General features: G+C 39.4%; 1 protein-coding gene across 16 annotated transcripts in view; it reads right to left on the reverse strand.

Moving 5' to 3' along the window:
- Positions 1-21190, reverse strand: part of plekha6 (pleckstrin homology domain containing, family A member 6) — an 80254-nt gene that overhangs the window by 16307 nt on the left and 42757 nt on the right. For 12 of the 16 annotated variants that reach the window (XR_008694668.1, XM_029151826.3, XM_055508780.1 and 9 more), the window contains 7 exons: positions 18066-18563; positions 17402-17888; positions 16897-16983; positions 12942-13013; positions 12382-12462; positions 12087-12236; positions 11912-12007 (listed from right to left, as the gene is read on the reverse strand). Coding sequence is in view for 15 of the 16 variants with exons in the window: in XM_029151826.3 (XP_029007659.1) it covers positions 11912-12007; positions 12087-12236; positions 12382-12462; positions 12942-13013; positions 16897-16983; positions 17402-17888; positions 18066-18563 (1471 nt within the window). In the remaining variant the exon portion in view is untranslated. The remainder of the gene's footprint in view (positions 1-11911; positions 12008-12086; positions 12237-12381; positions 12463-12941; positions 13014-16896; positions 16984-17401; positions 17889-18065; positions 18564-21190) is intronic. The other 4 variants (XM_055508778.1, XM_055508783.1, XM_055508777.1 and 1 more) reach the window with 3 other exon arrangements.

The raw sequence follows: 21190 nt of genomic DNA on the forward strand, positions 1-21190 counted from the left end.
TGAGCCTTCTGGTATTGACCCACGCCTGTCTCTGACCCGATTAAGCCTGCTCCCTTTGTAAATTAATCCCACGCTCTATCGTGCATGACCTGGACTGCTTGTGACAACGATTACTGGAATAAACCTCATTTTTTCGCCACCTACCTCGTGTCCTGGCACTGTGCATTTGGGTCCGCTCCCTGCCGTTTCCTGACACAAATCAAACTACGTTGCAAGAAAATGGTGAAATGGAACTTTGACCTGAGGATTTAAACCAGTATGATCTCTAGTTTTTGTTTGATTTATTTGGCCATTAATTCTAACTGTATTTTTTTATGGAGGAACCATTTCTTATTAACTTTTGAATTTAGCACAACTGACCCTATAACAGCTGGAAAGAAATGTTACTATAGCAGATGTTTATCTGACAATGCTGTTGCCAGATTCAAGCAGATGATTCCATCATCTTTTGCCTCAATGTCTTGCAGATACACAGAGAACAGTCACCTTAATCCTTATGAACAGGTTGACTGTCTTGTAGATGATGCTGCAGCTTCTCTACGTACAATGTTAGACACAGTGGCTCCTCTGAAGAAGAAGACAGTGAATCAGAGGAGGTTAGCTCCGTAGTATAACTCAGACATCCGCAGCCTAAAGCAAAGGACTAGACAACTAGAAAGACAGTGGCGTTCCAACAAAATAAATGTAAACTGCATTGCATGGAAGGACAGTCTAATGAAATATAAAAAAGCACTTTGTGCTGCTAGAAAAACATATTATTCCTCCCTAATTGAGGAAAACAAAAACAACCCCAGGTTTCTTTTCAGCACTGTAGCCAGGCTGACAAAGAGTCATAGCTGTATTGAGTCCCCTTAAATCTCAGCAGCAATGACTTTATGAACTACTTTACTAATAAAATTATCATCATTAGAAAAAACATTCAGCAGCGACTTCTTCCAAATGACAGAAAGCACTGTCTAGATCCATCAACTTTAAATTTATTAAATCCTCTGTCTTACCTAGACAGCTTCTCCCCCATAACTCATATGGAGTTAACCTCAATAATTAACTCTTCCAAGTCGTCCACTTGTCTTTTAGATCCAATCCCAACCAGATTACTCAAAGAAGTTCTACCTTTAATCAGCTCATCCATATTAAATCAAATCAACCAATCTTTACAACCAGGCTATGTACCACAGGCTTTTAAGGTGGCTGTGGTCAAACCTCTATTGAAAAAACCAACCCTTGAGTCCCCTTAAATCTCAGCAGCAATGACTTTATGAACTACTTTACTAATAAAATTATCATCATTAGAAAAAACATTCAGCAGCGACTTCTTCCAAATGACAGAAAGCACTGTCTAGATCCATCAACTTTAAATTTATTAAATCCTCTGTCTTACCTAGACAGCTTCTCCCCCATAACTCATATGGAGTTAACCTCAATAATTAACTCTTCCAAGTCGTCCACTTGTCTTTTAGATCCAATCCCAACCAGATTACTCAAAAAAGTTCTACCTTTAATCAGCTCATCCATATTAAATCAAATCAACCAATCTTTACAACCAGGCTATGTACCACAGGCTTTTAAGGTGGCTGTGGTCAAACCTCTATTGAAAAAACCAACCCTTGACCCTGGACAACTAGCCAACTATAGGCCCATTTCAAATTTACCCTTTATTTCCAAGATTCTGGAAAAAATCGTGGCTAAACAATTATCTGACCACCTTAGTGGGAATAACCTGTATGAAGATTTTCAGTCAGGATTTAGAAAACATCATAGCACAGAAACAGCTCTGGTTAGAGTCACTAATGATCTTCTATTAGCTTCGGACAATGGTCTAGTTTCTGTCCCTGTCCTGTTAGATCTTAGTGCTGCATTTGATACAATTGATCATAACATTCTATTACAGACACTAGAACATAGAATCGGGATTAATGGAACAGCATTGGGATGGTTTAAATCCTATTGGTTGAACAGATTCCAGTTTGTTCATGTTAATGATAAATTCTCCACACGCACAAGGATTAGCTATAGAGTTCCACAGGGTTCTGTGCTGGGTCCAATTCTGTTTAGCCTATACATGTCTCCTCTAGGTGAGATTATTAGAAAGCATTCTATTAATTTTCATTTTTACGCAGATGATACTCAGCTATACATGTCCTTGGAACCAAATGAAACAGATCAACTAGACTAGATGTCAACAAGACATCAAATCCTGGATGTCCCAAAACTTCCTTTAACTAAACTCAGATAAAACCGAGATTCTTATTGTTGGGCCTAAAAATCTGAGAGAGACACTATTGAGTCAGATAGCCACCCTGGATGGCATAACATTAGCTTCAGATTCTACTGTGAGGAACCTTGGTGTCATGTTTGACCAGGATCTCTCTTTTACATCATACATTAAACAAATCTCCAGAACCGCCTACTTCCACCTTAGAAATATAGTTAAAATCAGAAGCATCCTCTCTCAGAGCGATGCAGAGAAACTGATCCATGCATTTGTTACCTCTAGGCTGGACTACTGTAACTCCTTACTCATAGGATGTCCTAGCAGCTCCTTAAAAAGCCTACAGCTCATTCAAAATGCTGCAGCCAGAGTTCTGACAGGACTTAGAAAGAGAGATCACATTTCTCCTACATTAGCTTCTCTGCACTGGCTGCCTGTAAAATGTAGGATAGAATTTAAAATTCTCCTACTCACATACAAAGTACTCAATGATAAAGCTCCTTCTTATCTTAAAGACCTTATAGTTCCTTATGCTCCCAGCAGAACACTTCGTTCTCAGAGCGCTGGGCTACTTGTGGTTCCTAGAGTGTTTAAATGTAGAACAGGGGGCAGAGCTTTTAGCTACCAAGCTCCTCTCCTCTGGAACCAGCTCCCTCTTCAGGTTCGAGAAGCTGACACACTCTCCACCTTTAAGATTAGGCTTAAAACCTTCCTTTTTGGTAAAGCTTATAGTCAGAGATGGTTCAGGTCACTGGCAATTATTGTTAGTCACAGGAACCATCTCTTAGTTAAGCTGCAATATAAATAGACTGCTGGGGGACTTAATTTATACACTGAGCTCCTCTGTTTCCTTCTACCTCCTCTGTCCCATAACCTCCCATCATTGTCCCATGTTTAACTAACCTTGTCTCTTTCTGTCCAGTAGTTGTGCTTCTCTCCTCTCTCCCCCCCCACCCCCACTCTTTCTCCCTCTCTGTCCTCACCTACAGGTATCATTGGACTCAAAGTTTGGTGTCTGTGATGGGCAGCTGCGGATCCAACCATCCTGCCTGCATCCAGTCTCTGGTCCTACCATCCTGCCTGTGCTCTGTTGTTGCTTGTTGTTGCTTGTTGCTGTTGCTGTGCTTTTCTATCTCTCTATCCTCTCACCCCAACCGGTCGAGGCAGATGGCCGCCCACATCCAGTCTGGTTCTGCTGGAGGTTTCTTCCTCGTTAGAGAGGGAGTTTTTCCTCTCCACTGTTGCTGTCAAATTAAATGCTTGCTGTATGTGGGATTTGTTGGGTTTAGTTGTGTGAGGTTTTAAACCTTACTTTGTAAAGTGCCTTAAAATAACTTTGTTGTGATTTGGCGCTATATAAATAAAATTGAATTGAATTGAATTCAATCTTGTTTGTGGTGCTAAAATCAATATAGACAATAAAATATGTAACAATTTTATCACTAAGCAGCCTTGCAAAATGTTCTGTACTTTATTTTTATTTGCTGCCAATTTATTATTTTTTTTGGCCAGACAAGTTTGACAATATGTCAAACATCATCCTATTATATTAATAACACAGTGGTTGATGAATTCATAAATTATGGACTTCTTACACATTTAGCAACAAATCTCAAAGAATACCAGATCTAAATGTACATGGCTTTTAAATTGTTTCTTTGAATTTATAGGATTCATGCATTCTACAGTTCAAATAATTTTTAATCAGTAGTTCTAGTTACTAGCACGTCCTTTTCATCTTACAGATGGAGCGGCAAATTTTCGTTGCCTCGTTGCTGCAGGATTTCACACTGATCTTGTCATGACATTAGCATGACTTAGGTATCATTCCACCAAGCCCCCCTACACCAGTCATGACCCCCCACTGTGATGTACTTAATGCGTGGCTGCCTTGTTAACGCCCCCTAAACCTTTTTTAAGAAATGACCTGCAATTGAACATTCATGCACCAGGTGGAGCAGTGATGTGTAATCCAGGCCCACAGGCAGATTAGAACAGAAACTTGAACAGAAATGAGCGTCTTAAATGTAAAGTAGTTTATAACTGAACTTAAAGTTATTTATGTCTAAGCAAGTAGAAAATTACAGGTGTTATGAATACAACGCCCTTTAGTCAAACATTCAGTCAACATCCACATGGATATTTTATTTGTTTTAATTATACTGTATTAAATGTATTACTGTATTGTAATGTTTAGCTCTAAATTTACTGGCATTTTTTGACAACTGACAAAGACCAAAAGCTTCCTCAGTCTGAGGGAAGTTCCCTATTATCCTCCAGTTTGGCTTCACTTCACACTTGCAAAGAACTGGCTCGTTATGTGAACAAAAGACACAAAAGTGAGTAGGTGTGATGAACCCTCCCCCAAGAAGGACACCAGACTGAAAGAGTTGACATGACTCAACTTACACACAACTTCACCTGAGCCATGAAAACCAGATATATTTGTAAACTGCTTAAAAAGAAAATTCTTCATGGATCCATAACTTTAAAGGTTCCACTGAAATCAAGGCTCTGTTAACATAATGCTGTATGAAGGAATTTAGTTACTGTCCATACAGTACGTCTCCCTCAGAGAACCAACAGCCTGGTGGTTAAGGCACAGAAGCTCCCAGCTAGAGACTCCTGGTGTAAACCTGCCTCTGGTGTCTTTTGTTTACCACACAAATTCAAGTGACACAAAATACAGGCATCTGCATAATATGTGTTATGAGCTATGCCAGCTGATATTCTTTCAGTTCTGTGTCATTTCAGTCACTTTTTACTGCCAAATGTCACCGCAATCGGCTGATTGTGACTGCTCAATAATTTTCAAGTTAACTTACAGACTTTTCTTAAAGCAGAAACAACCAAAAGTGCAGGAACCTTCAGTCTGAGTAAAGTTAGGCACTATCCTCTATCTACAATAGGCTTCACTTCACACCTGTAAACAACTGGCTCATCAGTTGAACAAAGGACTGTGAGAAGGTGTGAAGACCACGTCCCCCATGAAGGACATATAATGTAGAAGCTCCTTGAGAAACATTTCTGCTCTAAAAAAATGTAGTGACCCAACTTTCAGACAACTTGGTTCAGAAAATGGTCAAATGAACTGGACGTTTATAAAATCTGTAAATAAAACTTGTTAAAAAGAAAGTGTTAAGTCTATGGCTTTAGGATATAAAAGTTTCTTATTTTAAACCACCAACTAACAAAAATAGTTTAATTAAAAACTGTGAGTGAGAAGTTGTGTGCTTTAACCACTAGGCTCTTATAAGTGATGGATAGATGAAGTAGTTCACAAATGTATCTGGTTACATCAGGTAACAGCACTGCAGGACTCTGGTGCTTTGGGGAGAAGGGGGTGGTGTGAAACCAGTCTAACTGGTGCTGTGGATGGTCGTTCTGTCTGAAAAGAGGCTCTCTATTGTTATGTTCATCTAAGCTTGATTAGAACATTGAAATGTTCTTTTTTTAATTTAAAACAGCTCCTGAAGCACGCAGACTGACACACACTACATTCAAGTGAATAAGAATAATATATAGAATGAAAATTTAATAATTTCATTTGTGAAGTCCAACTCAACTTAATACAGCAAGTAACTGATAAACCTCCAGAAGGTAGTTTGGCAGCTGTGGCAGCGTGAGCTGCCGATGCTTATCTATGATTAAAAAAAGTTAGTACAACATTCAATTCTGAAATGAAGTCAGCTTTTCAAGTTTTCTCAACTTTTTAGTTCACTGTTTAGACAGACTATTGTCTGTCTGTCTGTTTGTCTGTATGCCCTAGCAAACAGTGTAGAACTGACGTTATCAGATATTTGTCCTGTTCTCAGAACTGTGCCTATACTTGCTGTTTGACCCTAACTCTACAGGTCAGATACTAAAGCTCCACCTTTTGGTTTTACCCTGGAATTGCGTCTTTGGTGCTAAAATGGGGGTGGCCTCATTAACATTTTTAACACCTTCCCCAGACAGACCAAGGAGGGGGGCTGCTGACAGTCGGCTGATGAGGGTGTGATAAGTGTGTGATCAGCGTGAGAAAGGTGACTGACAGTCGACTGAAATCAGCGAAAATGAACCGCTCCATCTGTAGTTTGGCCACTACATAATGAATAAATGAGTTTAGAAGAAAAGGGCAAGCCAGGATGTTTGCCTTTTCTTAAAACTAATTTTCTTAGAACTCCTAATTTTACAATATATAAGTACAGTTTAAACAAATCTCCAGAACCACCTACTTTAATCTTAGAAATATAGCTAAAATCAGAAGCATCCGCTCTCGGAGCGATGCAGAGAAACTGATCCATGCAATTGTTACCTCTAGGCTGGACTATTGTAACTTCTTACTCATAGGATGTCCTAACAGCTCCTTTAAAAAGCCTACAGCTAATTCAAAATGCTGCAGCCAGAGTTCTGACAGGACTTAGAAAGCGAGATCACATTTCTCCTACATTAGCTTCTCTGCACTGGCTGCCTGTAAAATGTAGGATATAATTTAAAATTCTCCTACTCACCTACAAATTCCTCAATGATAAAGCTCCTTCTTATCTTAAAGACCTCATAGTTCCTTATGCTCCCAGCAGAACACTTCGTTCTCAGAGCGCTGGGCTACTTGTGGTTCCTAGAGTGTTTAAATGTAGAACAGGGGGCAGAGCTTTTAGCTACCAAGCTCCTCTCCTCTGGAACCAGCTCCCTCTTCAGGTTCTAGAAGCTGACACACTCTCCACCTTTAAGATTAGGCTTAAAATCTTCCTTTTTGATAAAGCGTATAGTTAGAGATGGTTCAGGTCACTGGCAAAGATTGTTCGTCACAGGAACCATCTCTTAGTTAAGCTGCAATAAACATACAGTACAGTAGACTGCTGGGGGGGCTTAATTATTACACTAAGCTCCTCTGATTCCTTCTATCTCTTCTATCCAATAACCTCCCATCATTGTTCTATGTTCAACTAACCTTGTCTGTTTCTCTCCAGTAGCTGTACTTCTTCCCCATTCTCTCCCTTCCCCACAATGTTTCACCTACAGGTATCATTGGACTCAGAGCTATGTGTCTGTCATGGGCAGCTGCGGATCCAACCATGCTGCCTGTGTCCAGTCCCTGGTCCAACCATCCTGCCTGTGCTCTGTTGTTGCTTGTTGTTGTTGCTGTGCTTTTCTCTCTCTCTATCCTCTCACCCCAACCGGTCGAGGTAGATGGCCGCCCACATCCAGCCTGGTTCTGCTGGAGGTCTCTTCCTCGTTAGAGAGGGAGTTTTTCCTCTCCACTGTTGCTGTCAAATTAAATGCTTGCTGTATGTGGGATTTGTTGGGTTTAGTTGTGAGGTCTTAAACCTTACTTTGTAAAGTGCCTTGAGATATATGAATAAAATTGAATTGAACTTAATTAAATTATGTATAATAACCCTCTGCTGTCAGCTGAGTTTGTTCTATCAAGTGAAGATTAAGTTCCCCATTTATTGCTTTCAATTAGTTTTCTGTAGAGTTAAAAAATTTTTTTGTCCAAAATACTGTGCTAAAAAACTGATGACCCCAGGGGGAAATGGCTTTGCACGCTTATGATTGCTTTCACAGATAGAAGGGAAATTAAAAATATAAACCTCATCAAGACAGACAGGTTATCTATATAAATACATATATGTTTACACATATACCTACTTATATATACCGTGATTTCCAGACTATAAGCTGCTACTTTTTTCTCATACTTTTAACCCTGCGACTTAAACAACAGTGTGGTTAATTTGGGGATTTTTACTGCCTTATGAGCTTCATGCTGCAGATATGTTTATACCGTGCGGTTTTAACTGAAAGCTGTTGAGGCTTGCATGTTGTATGCGCCCTTAGTCATTGTTATGTTATGTGGTAGCTTTGAGAATCTTCAGTGTGCTCCTGCTACTGGTGTTACGGCACGTATGTGATTTACTTGCTGACCGCGTAGGATGAACAGAGCTCTTTCTGCCATAAATAAACTCGCCAAAAGAGATTGGAAATACGTTTCACTTATCCTTATGTGCAAACCACAGAGGAGTTGCTGCACTCAACAAAACCAAAACAATCGCCACCTTAAAAGAAGTCGAGTCGAAAAGGCCTGTCCATCAGGGCACGGACGACTTTGTGGCAGCATCTCTCTCCGCTACAGGAAAAAGTTAACGAAACAAAGAAAGAAAGACAGAGAAAGAGTGTGACGAAGTAATTGTGAGGCCGTTTAATTCTCACACTGAAGACGGCGATTTTGGTGGTTTTAATGTGAAGAAGGCAGTGGTAGAAAGTGATCAATTACTTTTGTGGTACACTTCTGTACTTTTTTGTTTTTAACCAGTCGTGTTACAGGCACTGTTTGGAGGAAAAAGAAAACTACTGTTCTATATTTAAAGGAATATTTCAATTTTCAAACAAGTACTATTTAAGAATGAAGAGAAACTAACATTTCTCCATATTTTCTATGCAAAGAAATGATCATTTATTCCTCTGTTAATCCGCCAGGGCAGCTGAAGATGACATAAAACACGTAATTCTGAAGTGCCCTGGTGGGCTGCTGTGGACTCACAGACTACATCTATATCTTCCCAGGCTAAGAGGGGGGCAGAGCCAGCATGCAGAGGCGCTACTGCTCTCTCTGCCATTGTTTATTCCACCATACACCAACAAAACCAATATTTAATGGCCGAAGGACCTTCTCTGGATTAAGAATATAACAGTTGGATATTCAGGGTTACTTGTATAAACCAGAGTACAGCGCAAACAAGTTACGCTGCTGTGGATAAAGCTGCCACAGCCGAAAGGCCCCTGCAATAAGCTGATAGCGGAGAGATCCGACAACAGCACAGCATAGAAGAGCTGTGTGTAGGAGACAACTGGTGGCCATGCACGCCAATGGAAACAACTGAATATTCCAGTCCTGCTGTTAATGTAAAAAAAGGAGTTCTTGAAACTAGCTTCAGGATACCAAAATGAAAATGGAATACAGCTGGACAGAATGGTCGAATGAGCACTTAGTAAGTAATATATTTGAATTTTTTTGTTTCAGCTTGCACTGTGAAGTTTATGTAAAGTTAAAAGCTGTTACCTGTGTGTTTTGGAGTGTCGGGAGTAGCGCTTACATTGCTAATACTAGTTTGCGCATTAGTTTGGCTCACAGCAACTCTAATACTACTTAATTTTGTAGGCAATCTTGTTTTGCCAGCCACTAACAGCAGATGAAGAAAAGAAGAGAGTTTTGGTTAAATGAACAATGTGTCTGCTTTGGTCCCAAATAAAAGGCTGCTGTATGACGTCATAACAATGTCTTTATTCAAATACACTGTTAAATATATAGCAATGTCTGGAAGTTTGTCTGTAAACCGGAAAAGTAACGTTCTGCTAATACACACGCCCCGCAGTTGGTGGCAGAGGTAGGTCCAATGGGTGCAGCTTGAGAGATTTGTCAGAGTGGAGTGTCTGTGTGTTGTAGGATATGATAATTTTCATCAAAAACACATAATGCTGCCGTTTTCACTGTTTTCTCTGGACAAAGACCATCAATGCTAAATGTTTTTGCATATTTTCGCTAATAACAGAACTTGCATTTTAGTGGTGAACTGTCCCTTTGATTAAAAGTTACAAAAATCTTTCTGTGTAAATACCTTTCGTTAGGATGTGGACACCTGCATAATGTTTTTTATTCAAATAAATTCAGATGTGCACTATAGTCCGGAAATTACAGTACATATTCCCAAGTTCACATCAACTTACTTACTTATATGCAAATACATACACACATTTGTATGCACTATACTATACAGATCCTTCCACTGGTAGAAAGGAGGCCCTTTTTAATAAATTGCTACGATTACTACAATTTGGGGGATGAACACACAACACACCCTTGTTAAACACTAATATACACATTAGCAGTTTCCAGGGCTACAGTTTTTTACTAATAATTCAGGAAGTCTTTGCATTCTACACCCATAATCAACTTTTGATGTTTTAGTTACACAAGACTTTTGGGTATAATATCAAATATAATCGAAACACTGACCACCTTAATATTCTTTAGGTAAAAGGCACATTGAGTGTATCATCACCAAGTCTTTGAAGGCTTGATTCCCACTGCTTTCTGTATTTGTGAGTGATAAAACGAGCTAGCTAGGTAACCCTTTAGTTTGCATCACACGGACAAACACAATGGATTATGTAAGTAAGTGACTGAAAAAATGTGGGACTGTGAGTCATATGTTAACAGTGAAGAAACTGTTACATTACTGTTACATTTGAGGTGATGTCACGGGTACCCCAAGGTCCCACAAGAGGCGATGACGCCCTGAGTTCTGACCGATTGGACTATTGATCTGGACAAATTAGTCATGGATTGTTAAAATGTACTAGAATTGGCTGTGTATTACTCTGTCCCTTCTCCCCCATGAAAAAATTCCAGCGAGTTTCCACTTGTGTTGTGCCTACTCCTGTATTGTATTGTTTGTTTTTGTATCGTACTGATTGTATTGGAACTTGCTTAACTTGCTTCAGGAATGGCAGCGCGCACAGTGGCAGCAGCCCCTTGGCAATTTCTTGTTTGTCCTGTGAAAACTTGGCGATTAAAATGATTCTGATTCTGATTTATATCCAGCTTTAAGAACTGCAGCAAGTTCAGCACATTTTGATGTGCTCTGAATGCAGCTGGGCTGCACGAGGCTCTGGTGAGTATCTGTAAGCACTATGGAATGGGGTGGCAGTCATTGGTTAAAGAGGACAATTACTACACAACAATGGATGCTTTCATCTCCAAATGCATTTAAAGTCTTCAACAACAAAAAAACAGTCACTAGATTTATATAAAATGTAAAAATGTGTAGTTAATACGTTTATGAACTCCTGCAGTGTCACATTTGAAACTATGGGCTATTTAGAATCACCAGTTGACAAACCTTATGCATTTCGACTGCAGGAGATTGCTGGAGTACCCAAGAAAACAAAGTGAAATCTGGCTAGACGGTGAATTAAAACCCAAATAACTGTTACTGAAGTGCAATTAATCTAATCCACCCTAATACAACCAGTCATATAATACAAAATAAAACAAAAACATTTTTACCTTAAACACTGCAAATTTATGAACACATTACTACAACACTAAAATATGTCAAATATAAGATATTAGTGGTCATCTGATTACCTGTGTTGTACATTAAGTGTCTGTGGGCATTTTGTTCCATCCATCCATTTTCTATCGCTTATTGGGGGGCTGGAGCCTATCCCAGCTGTCTTTGGGCGAGAGGCGGGGTACACCCTGGACAGGTCGCCAGTCCATCGCAGGGTAACACACAGACAGGCAACCAACCATGTGCCAACCCAACACACACACACACACACACACACACACACACACACACACACACACACACACACACACACACACACACACACACACACACACCTACGGGCAATTCAGAGTGACCAATTAACCTAATGCATGTTTTTGGACCATGGGAGGAACCCATGTGAACACAGGGAGAACATGCAAACTCCACACAAATTCCACCGCGGGAATCGAACCCAGGTCCTTCTTGCTGTGAGGTGACAGTGCTACCCATTTTTTATGTGAAGTAACTAAAGAAGTAAAGTAGTATACTTGTCATATTTATATTTTAATGAAATCATGACATAGTTTACTCTAAATTACTGACATCCATTTCCCTTGCAGTTGCTTTAACTACATACAGGCACAATGTGGCATCTTACCTGCCCTCCTGTGTTAAGCTGTTCCCATAGATCTCCATGGATGGCATTGGCTTCATCTTCTAACGCTTCAAATTCCATATGAGTAGTGGTTAAAGCCTAAGGGGTGCAAACTGAATACTAATACCAAGTGTAGAAAAAACAAATTCCAGATAAATAGAAATTTCTGCAGTCATACACTAGAGGCCTGGGAGAGCTCCCCTCTGATGTTGATGAGCTGGTTCTGCAGGGATTCCTTTTTTAACTGCAATTTTTCAATTGCCAAAGGTTGGTTATGGTACAGCTCCATTTCTTGATGTGTTGCCACCAATGCATCTTCTAGGTTGTCCTGTGCTCAAAAAAGCAAAAAGCTTTTTTGTTAGTCATTTGGTCAACAGGCATATATCCTCCATCACACACAGTATGCAAAGTATGCCATTTTTTGATTTTGAAATTCACCAAACAATTATATTACTATAAGCAAAAGTATCTACCTTGTCCATTCTGAGTCTGTGGACAACAGCCTCATGGTTTTTTAAAATTTGGTTTTGCTCACACAACCGGCCCAAGAGTTTCTGTGGAAGAAGTCAGTGCTTAGTAAATACATGCATTTACCATATACATTACAAACATCAAAGAATATATAAAACAAATCAAAAGACTACAGAAGTTGCAGCATATATAATGTATATTATATGTACATCAGAATGAGACAGGAAAATATATAATTCTATGACTAGGGAGGTATGTATAGTGACACACCATTAACCAAATGATAGGTCTGGCACTGCTAGGCAAAAGGAGGAGTGAGAAGCAGAGTTAAAGCACTTAGTGGTGAAGTAAGGTAAATAAAGTGATACATAAATTTAACCACCCCTCCACCCGCTTGTTTTTCTCAACAATGCGGAGTGCTATTCAAGTAAAACATAATCTACCCAGTTTTGTAAAATTTAAACACGCATCAATACCTACATAATGTATGGCCTAATCCATGCAATCATGTGCTTTTATTTTTAAAATAAAGTATCAAAGTACATAGCATTAACTTGCTTACACTGGTTTCAATCTCATTGAGTTTCAGTGTCGGATGCAATTCTCTGCTGTAGATATTATGGAAAGGAGGCATCTGTGGAAAAACACTGATTAACTCAAGAACATTTTAAGTGTATTCTAAGGCTTGTAAATTTACATTACATAATACAATAAGAAAATTATATTGAACTATCTGTAACTGCTGGGCAGTCTACTTTAGCGCAGTAGATGTCAGGTAAAACATTTAAAACCACAATATGTATGATCTGCTTGCGATCGGAAGAGGAAGAACACACAGCCACCCACAGTATGAGCACATTCTTTTATCTGGCAATTTCACAAAGTGCTTGATTAATGTAGTACTTTATATTTCATGACTAAAAAAGTACAAAAGACATAGAGTATAGTAAAGTGAGACTGCATGTAAATTAGAATGATCCCAATGGAAACAAGAAAAATGGTGTGAGCTCAAAAAAGAATGGTAGAAAAGAACAACAGTATGTGAATGTAGTATGGATCACAAAGTAGTTAATTCTCTATGTAATAACACAGATATGCAAGAGTCGCCTTCTTCTGTCTAAGTAAAACTCAAATTGTCTGATCTGTTTGACTAATTTTTGTCTTTAAGACTGATCACTCTTTCAATAAGACCTTTTTTATGCATTTTTAGGGGATGTTGGAATCCCTTTTGGTTTCCCATTGTACAGTATGTCCAAGACTGCACCTGCACCTAAATGTAGACTGTCGTTGCTCAATATTTCGCTTCAGAATTCCCCTCAGGTGTTCGATTGGGTTCAGATCAGGAGACATGCTCGGCCATTCCATTACCTTCACCCTGTTTTTCTTCAGAATTGCAATAGCTTTAGATGTGTGTTTTAGATCATTGCTGTGTTAGGAAAGTGCAAGACGACCACGTGCAAGGAGTGATGGCAGCATCTTGTCCCTCAGTATAGAGCAGTACATTGTTGAGGTGATGATACCATCAATGAAATGCAGTTCACCAACACCAGCAGCACTCATGCAGCCCCACATAAAGACACTGTCACCACATGTTTCACTGTAGGCACCATGCATTTTTCTTTGAAATCCTCATGAAATCCTAATTCCAAAAAAGTGACCTTTGTCACATTACTCCAGAGTATAGAGTCCTAGTAGTTTTCTTTTGACTCATGACTACTTGTAGCCCTCACCTTTTTTGTGAAAAGAGAGTGTAGCATTCCACATCTGGACCTAGGTACCTTAACACAACGTTTAAGCTTCACTCCCTTCCACAGAGACAAATCTGCAACTCACCAGTAAATAAGAATACACGGAATTTTTGTCTGTTCTACGGGACACTGTTTTCTCTCACAACAGAATTTAACATAAACAACACACGTATGGCTAACTGCACATTAAAAGACCATGGACACCTATAGGTGACACCACCTAAATCTCACCAGGGTCCTCTTCTGCCTTATCACTAACCATACCAAGACTTGTCTCATAATTTCTCTACCAAGACTTTTTTCATGGACTTTCCCATTAGCCCAGGAGATCTGGATCGTAAACTGGAATGCAAACTAATAAAAAGAGAAAACTTTTCATTTGGACACAAGTTATGGTTCAGATGCACCGGAACTTTCAACTGTCATGAAACTGATGCCATTGTATTCTGTGTACAAAATGCTATTATTTGATATTAGATTGGTTTCTTTGTGATGTTCAATGCCTGATCTACAGATTTGCCAGGAAATCCCTTAAGAAGAACAAAGGGACCTCAGACAAGTTTTCACCATGCTTTCCTTCTTATAATCTGTGCACCATACATATGTTCCATGTACCCCAGGTAAATTATGTAACCACATTACAGTAGTTTAATTAGTAATATTTAGATTAAGCCATTTATAATTTGATGTTGCTTCAGTTATTATTTGTGTATGTTTTTATTGTTTGCTTAATTCAAATTAATTCAATTCAATTTTATTTTTATAGCGCCAAATCACAACAAAGTTATCTCAAGGCACTTTACAAAGTAAAGTTTAAGACCTCACACAACTAAACCCAACAAATCCCACATACAGCAAGCATTTAATTTGACAGCAACAGTGGAGAGGAAAAACTCCCTCTCTAACGAGGAAAAAACCTCCAGCAGAACCAGGCTGGATGTGGGCTTAGTGTTACAGTGACAAGACCACTCATCATGAAATAACATTTCATTTGTTACAGTGTTTTAAAGGAATAAAGCCTTAATAATCTATGCATTTATTTTGCTGTTTAGCCATTCTGACTCCTCTGCTTATTTGAGTGCTAAAGTGATCGTTACATGTGAGCTCGATGAAAAGAGGAAAGCTTAGTTATCCCAAACTTAAAATCGAACCAAATCAAATAGTTTGATACCCGATCTTAAGGGGTGGAACTTTTCACCACACTGGTTGAACTCATTTCTCCACCCTGATGTGAACACTGCCCCTTGGGTAAGAAATACAAACGAGCAGCGGAATTTGTTACGTTAGAAAGTCATCAAGAAACTCAGCGAAACTGAAACTATCACAAATCCTTAATTGACTCACTATTTTTGATTGAACTAATTAAATTAGATCCCAGCCTCTTTTTCCTTTTTGGGCAACTTTAAGTAGCCTTGACGTTTTGAAACACCTTGGAAAGTCCAGCCTGGCTGACTGTTACTTCGCTGAACCCGAGACATCATCATCACCGCGGGCGATGATTCCTGGCCCAGAGGCCGTGGCACCTGGACCAGAGAGGGCACGTCTGCTCAACCAATCGGTAACGGGAGACGCTGCACAGCGGCGACAGCTCTAAACTAAGACAAGACGAACATCTCTGATCCTCTGAGAAGTCTGGTGTTTCTCAAAGCGCTAAAATTGAATATTCCAAATTCATTAGTTGTTCTAAGGTTTTTTATAAATGAGACAGATAGACGCGCACATCACCAGAAATTGCTTTCACTCATAGCTGACCTGAGTTTAATGAGCAGCTTGTGTTTGATTGCACAGTTGCACCTTTCATCCTGCATCATGACAAGAGCGAAAATAAGCAAATGTGAGTTTAGAACCAAAGTAAAGTGGTAAAAGAAAAGACTTTGGTGGTGCAGAGAGTGGTGAGTAAACCCAGCAGCTTTATCGGCCTGTCTGTGAGTTGAACCATTTCAGTGTGTTAGTATTACAAAAGGTCATGTCTTTTTGGAAAAAAATCTGTATTTAATTTGAGGTCATGCACTGTATTGGTTTTGTTCTTTGCATAAATATTAATACACAATTCTTTTTGTGAAGCAGTAAAGGATATATTTATGTCTTGAATTAAAAAAAGAATCACATTTTTGGTGAATGTGCATATGAAACTGGTGGGGTTAAGTACCTCCAACAAGGTTAAGGACAATTGCACGAGTCACTTATAAGCAGCTTTGCTCATTTCTCAAAGAACACATCCCTACAAAAAAAGTCCCTCTGGTAGCTTATACACATGAGCTAGTACCTTGCTGTGTGACAACCATCAGACCTCTGTATCAAACATCAAGGCTTTAAACTCCTCTTCCATTCTCTCACACAAAGATGCAAATATGCAGTTTATCATGCGCACAACGTCGTTCATCACAGGAACTAGGTCTTCTCATGTGAAAGGCAGTGCGTAACAATATAAAACTTCTCCATCACTGTCACTGTAGTTTCATTGCCACAATGCTACTATCACTGCCACCTGTTGTATTCATGCATAACTAATTCTCTTGTCTTAGAGGACACAAAAGACACAATTAGCTACTTCCTGCCACCTACTGATGCGGAGAAAGATTATTGTACATAATTACTCTGCCAGGTGCTTAAATGTTTTTTAGGTGAAATTGACTTCCCACAACACACTTGACGATCTGTCATGGCACACACTACTGTACTGCATAATGCTGTTTGAAAATTACTGGTGTAGAGTGTGCCTATCACCAGGGAACTGTGTGCAATACTATTTTTTTATCCAGCACATACCATTTTATTCTGGAAGGAAGGGGATACAGAGTAGTTGTGGTGGTATGATCCTTGGTTTAAGAATGTCCTGTTGCCAGCACAGTCATACTGAAGAAAAGACAGGAGGTAATAAGGGAAATTGAAGGGAAAAATGAAGGCAGGAAGGAGAGAGGAGACAGATGTAGATGGTTGCGACAAACAAAAATGAAATTCAAGCCTTGTTCAGGAAGGTTCTTACAAAACTACACTGTTTCAGCTACCACACAAGGATTTTAGTAGTAGTTTTAGAAAAAAAATAAAACAAATCCTGAATAAAGGGCACTTAAACACATTTCAATGATTTTTGATTAAATATACATAAATATAACTGATCACCTAGATAATGTTTATAGATTTAATATTTTGTCATAAAAGGAATAAATAACTGACTGAACTTACCTTTCTTACAGTACCTTCCTACTTTTTTCAGACTTTTTTGTTTCTATAAAAATTCATTAAATAAATTTAATTAAACCACACTCTTTACCTTTGATGAGCTGAGGGCTCTCCTTAAACTGTAGACAGATTGATCAGCATAGATTACATCATCCCTCATCTTCCCTGAAAACCGGTCAAAGTTGACAGATGGTGATCGAGAAGGGGAGGCAAAGTTGGGTGGCATTGGTGAATAGGGGCCCCCAGATGATGCAGATGGTGACCTTGGCACAGACCTGGAACGTGGTTGGAGGGACAGGCGCCTCATGGATGTTTCCATTCCACTGTAATACTGTGGCACCCAGGAGTCCCTGGGCAGTGGGGGTCCATAAAATTCACACTGTACATCCCTCAGTGAGCGTCGCTTCTCCTCAAGAGTCCAGCGTCTATCATATCCCCCCACAGCAGAGACAGAGCTGATGCTGTCAGGACGAATTCCTGGTGGGTAAAGAGGGTACTCCTCTACATAATGGGGGCCACCAGGGTAGCCATAGTAGTCAAATGAAACTTCTCTGTTTACTGGATAGTAACGAGATGAGCTGAAATAATAGGAAACTATATCAGAACCAAGAAACCAATCTGTGCTTGTTTTTTTAAGTGTTAAGTTAGTTGTGATTTTACAATGTTGTGAAATTATTCCATACTGTAGCATGTTAAACATGAACATCAAACAACACTACACATAGAACGTGCAATAACTTCAGAGCTAAATCTACCTGTTAATGTCCTCATGGGAAGCCATGCCTCGCCGCTGGTTGACCCACTGTTGCAGATGGGCCATAGAGCTTTTTCTCTGTGCCACTCTCTCTGGAGGTGTCCTGGGCACAAAGCCCCTTGTATCATGCAATTGCACAACATTGCTTTCTATGTGTCCCTGAGAGGATCGATAACCACTGTTACTTCTAAATACAGAAGATTTGCCATTGCTGTTGTGAGGTATACTGCCATAGCTGCCCCATCCATTTGGATGGCCAATAAGATCATGATTTTGACCATGTCCTTCTCCCTCAAATTGTCTTCCATTATTCATTTGTGTCTCCTGTTCTAAGCAGGAAGTAGAAGGCAGGGGTATCTCAAGGCTATTTTCCCCATTCATTTTAGTCTTGGTGGACAGTTCACTGTGGGTTTTAATGTGTGTTTGTGAATGCTGTTGTGGACTGGAAGTCTTGGCCACCATTTTCTTCTTAACATCTGTTAAGAAGTCTGAATTGGTTCTGTAAAAGAAAAGAAAGATGCATGGAAATATATAGCTATCTATGAGGAGATGCAGGACCATTACAGTTACATTGTTTTTTGTATAAAGCCTTCTCAATAATAAGTATTACATTACTGCGTCAAGGTTGAACATTAGAAAATTCATGCAATCTACCCAGTACAATATTTCTCCATATACAGGTGCTGGTCATATAATTAGAATATCATCAAACAGTTTATTTATTTCACTAATTCCCTTCAAGAAGCAAACCTTGTATGTTATAATCATTCATTACTCACAGACTTCTTTAATTGTGATGATTATAAATGGCAACTCATGAAAACCCCAAATTCAGTATCTCAGAAAATTTGAATATTGTGAAAATATTCAATATTGAAGACACCTGGTATGGGGTGCCAAATGTAAAAGGAGCACCTATAACTAGTTTTCTCACATTTAACTAAATGACACAACATGTTTTCTCACATTTAGTTAAATGTGCAAAAGTCTAAATGTAAATGTTAAATGTTAAATGTAAATGTTAAATGTTAAATGTAAATGTTAAATGTAAATGTTAAATGTAAATGTTAAATGTAAATGTTAAATGTAAATGTAAATGTAAATGTAAATGTTAAATGCTAAATGTAAATGTTAAATGTAAATGTTAAATGTAAATATTAAATGTTAAATGTAAACGTTAAATGTTAAATGTAAATGTTAAATGTTGGCCGAGTGTAAAACTGAATATTCATGAATGGGCAAGTAGACTCCATCCCTACCCTCAAACAGCGCTGGTCTCAGATCAGAGACGCGAACTCAAACACGTCAAACAGTACGCATAGCTCCGCCCACATCTGACTCTGGATCGGTGCACGAAAATACTGGAGAGAAGCCTGAAGTCGAAGCCATCATGGCCGCCAGCTCCGACTCCCTCCCGTTGGGGGAGATTGAACGGGCTGTAACGGCAGGTGTGCGGGCTGAGGCTCCGCTTCAAACTGCCGTTCTGTCGTAAACACCATTAATGAGGAGTCAAGTAGGTTTAAAAAGAATATTTCTGTGGCGCCGGTGGAGAATTAGTTGGCTAACTATACTAGCTAGCCGAAGTTACGTCCAGGCTAAAAACAAAAGTTTCCAAATCAGACGTGGGCGGGGTTTGCGCGCACTGTTTGAGATGATTGAGTTCGCGTCTCTGATCTGAGACCAGCGCTGTTTGCCCGCACACCTGCCGTTACAGCCCGTTCAATCTCCCCCAACGGGAGGGAGTCGGAGCTGGCGGCCATGATGGCTTCGACTTCAGGCTTCTCTCCAGTATTTTCGTGCTCCGATCCAGAGTCAGATGTGGGCGGATCTGATCTGAGACCAGCGCTGTTTGAGGGTAGGGATGGAGTCTACTTGCCCATTCATGAATATTCAGTTTTACACTCAGCCAACATTTAACATTTACATTTAACATTTAACGTTTACATTTAACATTTACATTTAACATTTACATTTAACATTTACATTTAACATTTAACATTTACATTTAACATTTAACATTTACATTTAACATTTAGATTTAACATTTACATTTAACATTTACATTTAACATTTAACATTTACATTTATATTTAACATTTACATTTATATTTAACATTTACATTTAGACTTTTGCACATTTAACTAAATGTGAGAAAACATGTTGTGTCATTTAGTTAAATGTGAGAAAACTAGTTATAGGTGCTACTTTTACATTTGGCACCCCATAACCTGGTTCCACACTCTAATCAGCTATTTAACTCAAAACACTTGCAAAGGCCTTTAAATGGTCTCTCAGTCTAGTTCTGTAGGCTACACAATCATGGGGAAGACTGCTGACTAGACAGTTGTCCAAAAGACGACCATTGACACCTTGCACATAGAGGGCAAGACATAAAAGGTCATTGCAAAATAGGCTGGCTGTTCTCAGAGCTCTGTGTCCAAGCACATTAATAGAGAAGCAAAGGGAAAGGAAAGATATGATAGAAAAGGTGGACAAGCAATCGGGATAAGCACACTCTGGAAAAGATTGGGATACAAAATCCATTCAAACATGTGGGGGGAGATTCCAAAAGAGTGGACTGCAGCTGGAGTCAGTGCTTTAAGAACCACTACGAACAGACATACTGTATGACATGGGTTTCAGCTGTCGCATCCAATGTGTCAAGCCACTCTTGAACAACAGACAGGGTGAGAAGCATCTCACCTGGGCTAAAGACAAAAGAGACTGGACTGCTGCTGAGTGCTCCAAAGTTATGTTCTCTGATGAAAGGAAATTTAGCTTTTTATTTGGAAATCAGGGTGAGAATCCATGTTGCTTGAGGTCCAGTGTAAGGTTTCCACAGTCAGTGATGGTTTGGGGTGCCATGTCAACTGCTGGTGTGGTGTTAGTTCAGTTTTGCAGTCCAAGGTCAACGCAGCTGTATACCAGGAAGTTTTAGAGCACTTCATGCCTCCTGCTGCTGACCAGATTTGGTTTGAGGACCATGGGATCCCTGTTCTTAACCCATAGAAAATCTATGGGGTATGGTGAAGAGGGAGATGCAATATACCGGACCCAACAATGCAGAAGAGCTGAGCTAGAAGAGCTGAAGGCCATTATCAAAGCAACCTGGGCTCTCATAACAC

Source organism: Betta splendens, chromosome 5 (genome assembly GCF_900634795.4).
Source record: "Betta splendens chromosome 5, fBetSpl5.4, whole genome shotgun sequence".
Lineage (NCBI taxonomy): Eukaryota > Metazoa > Chordata > Actinopteri > Anabantiformes > Osphronemidae > Betta > Betta splendens.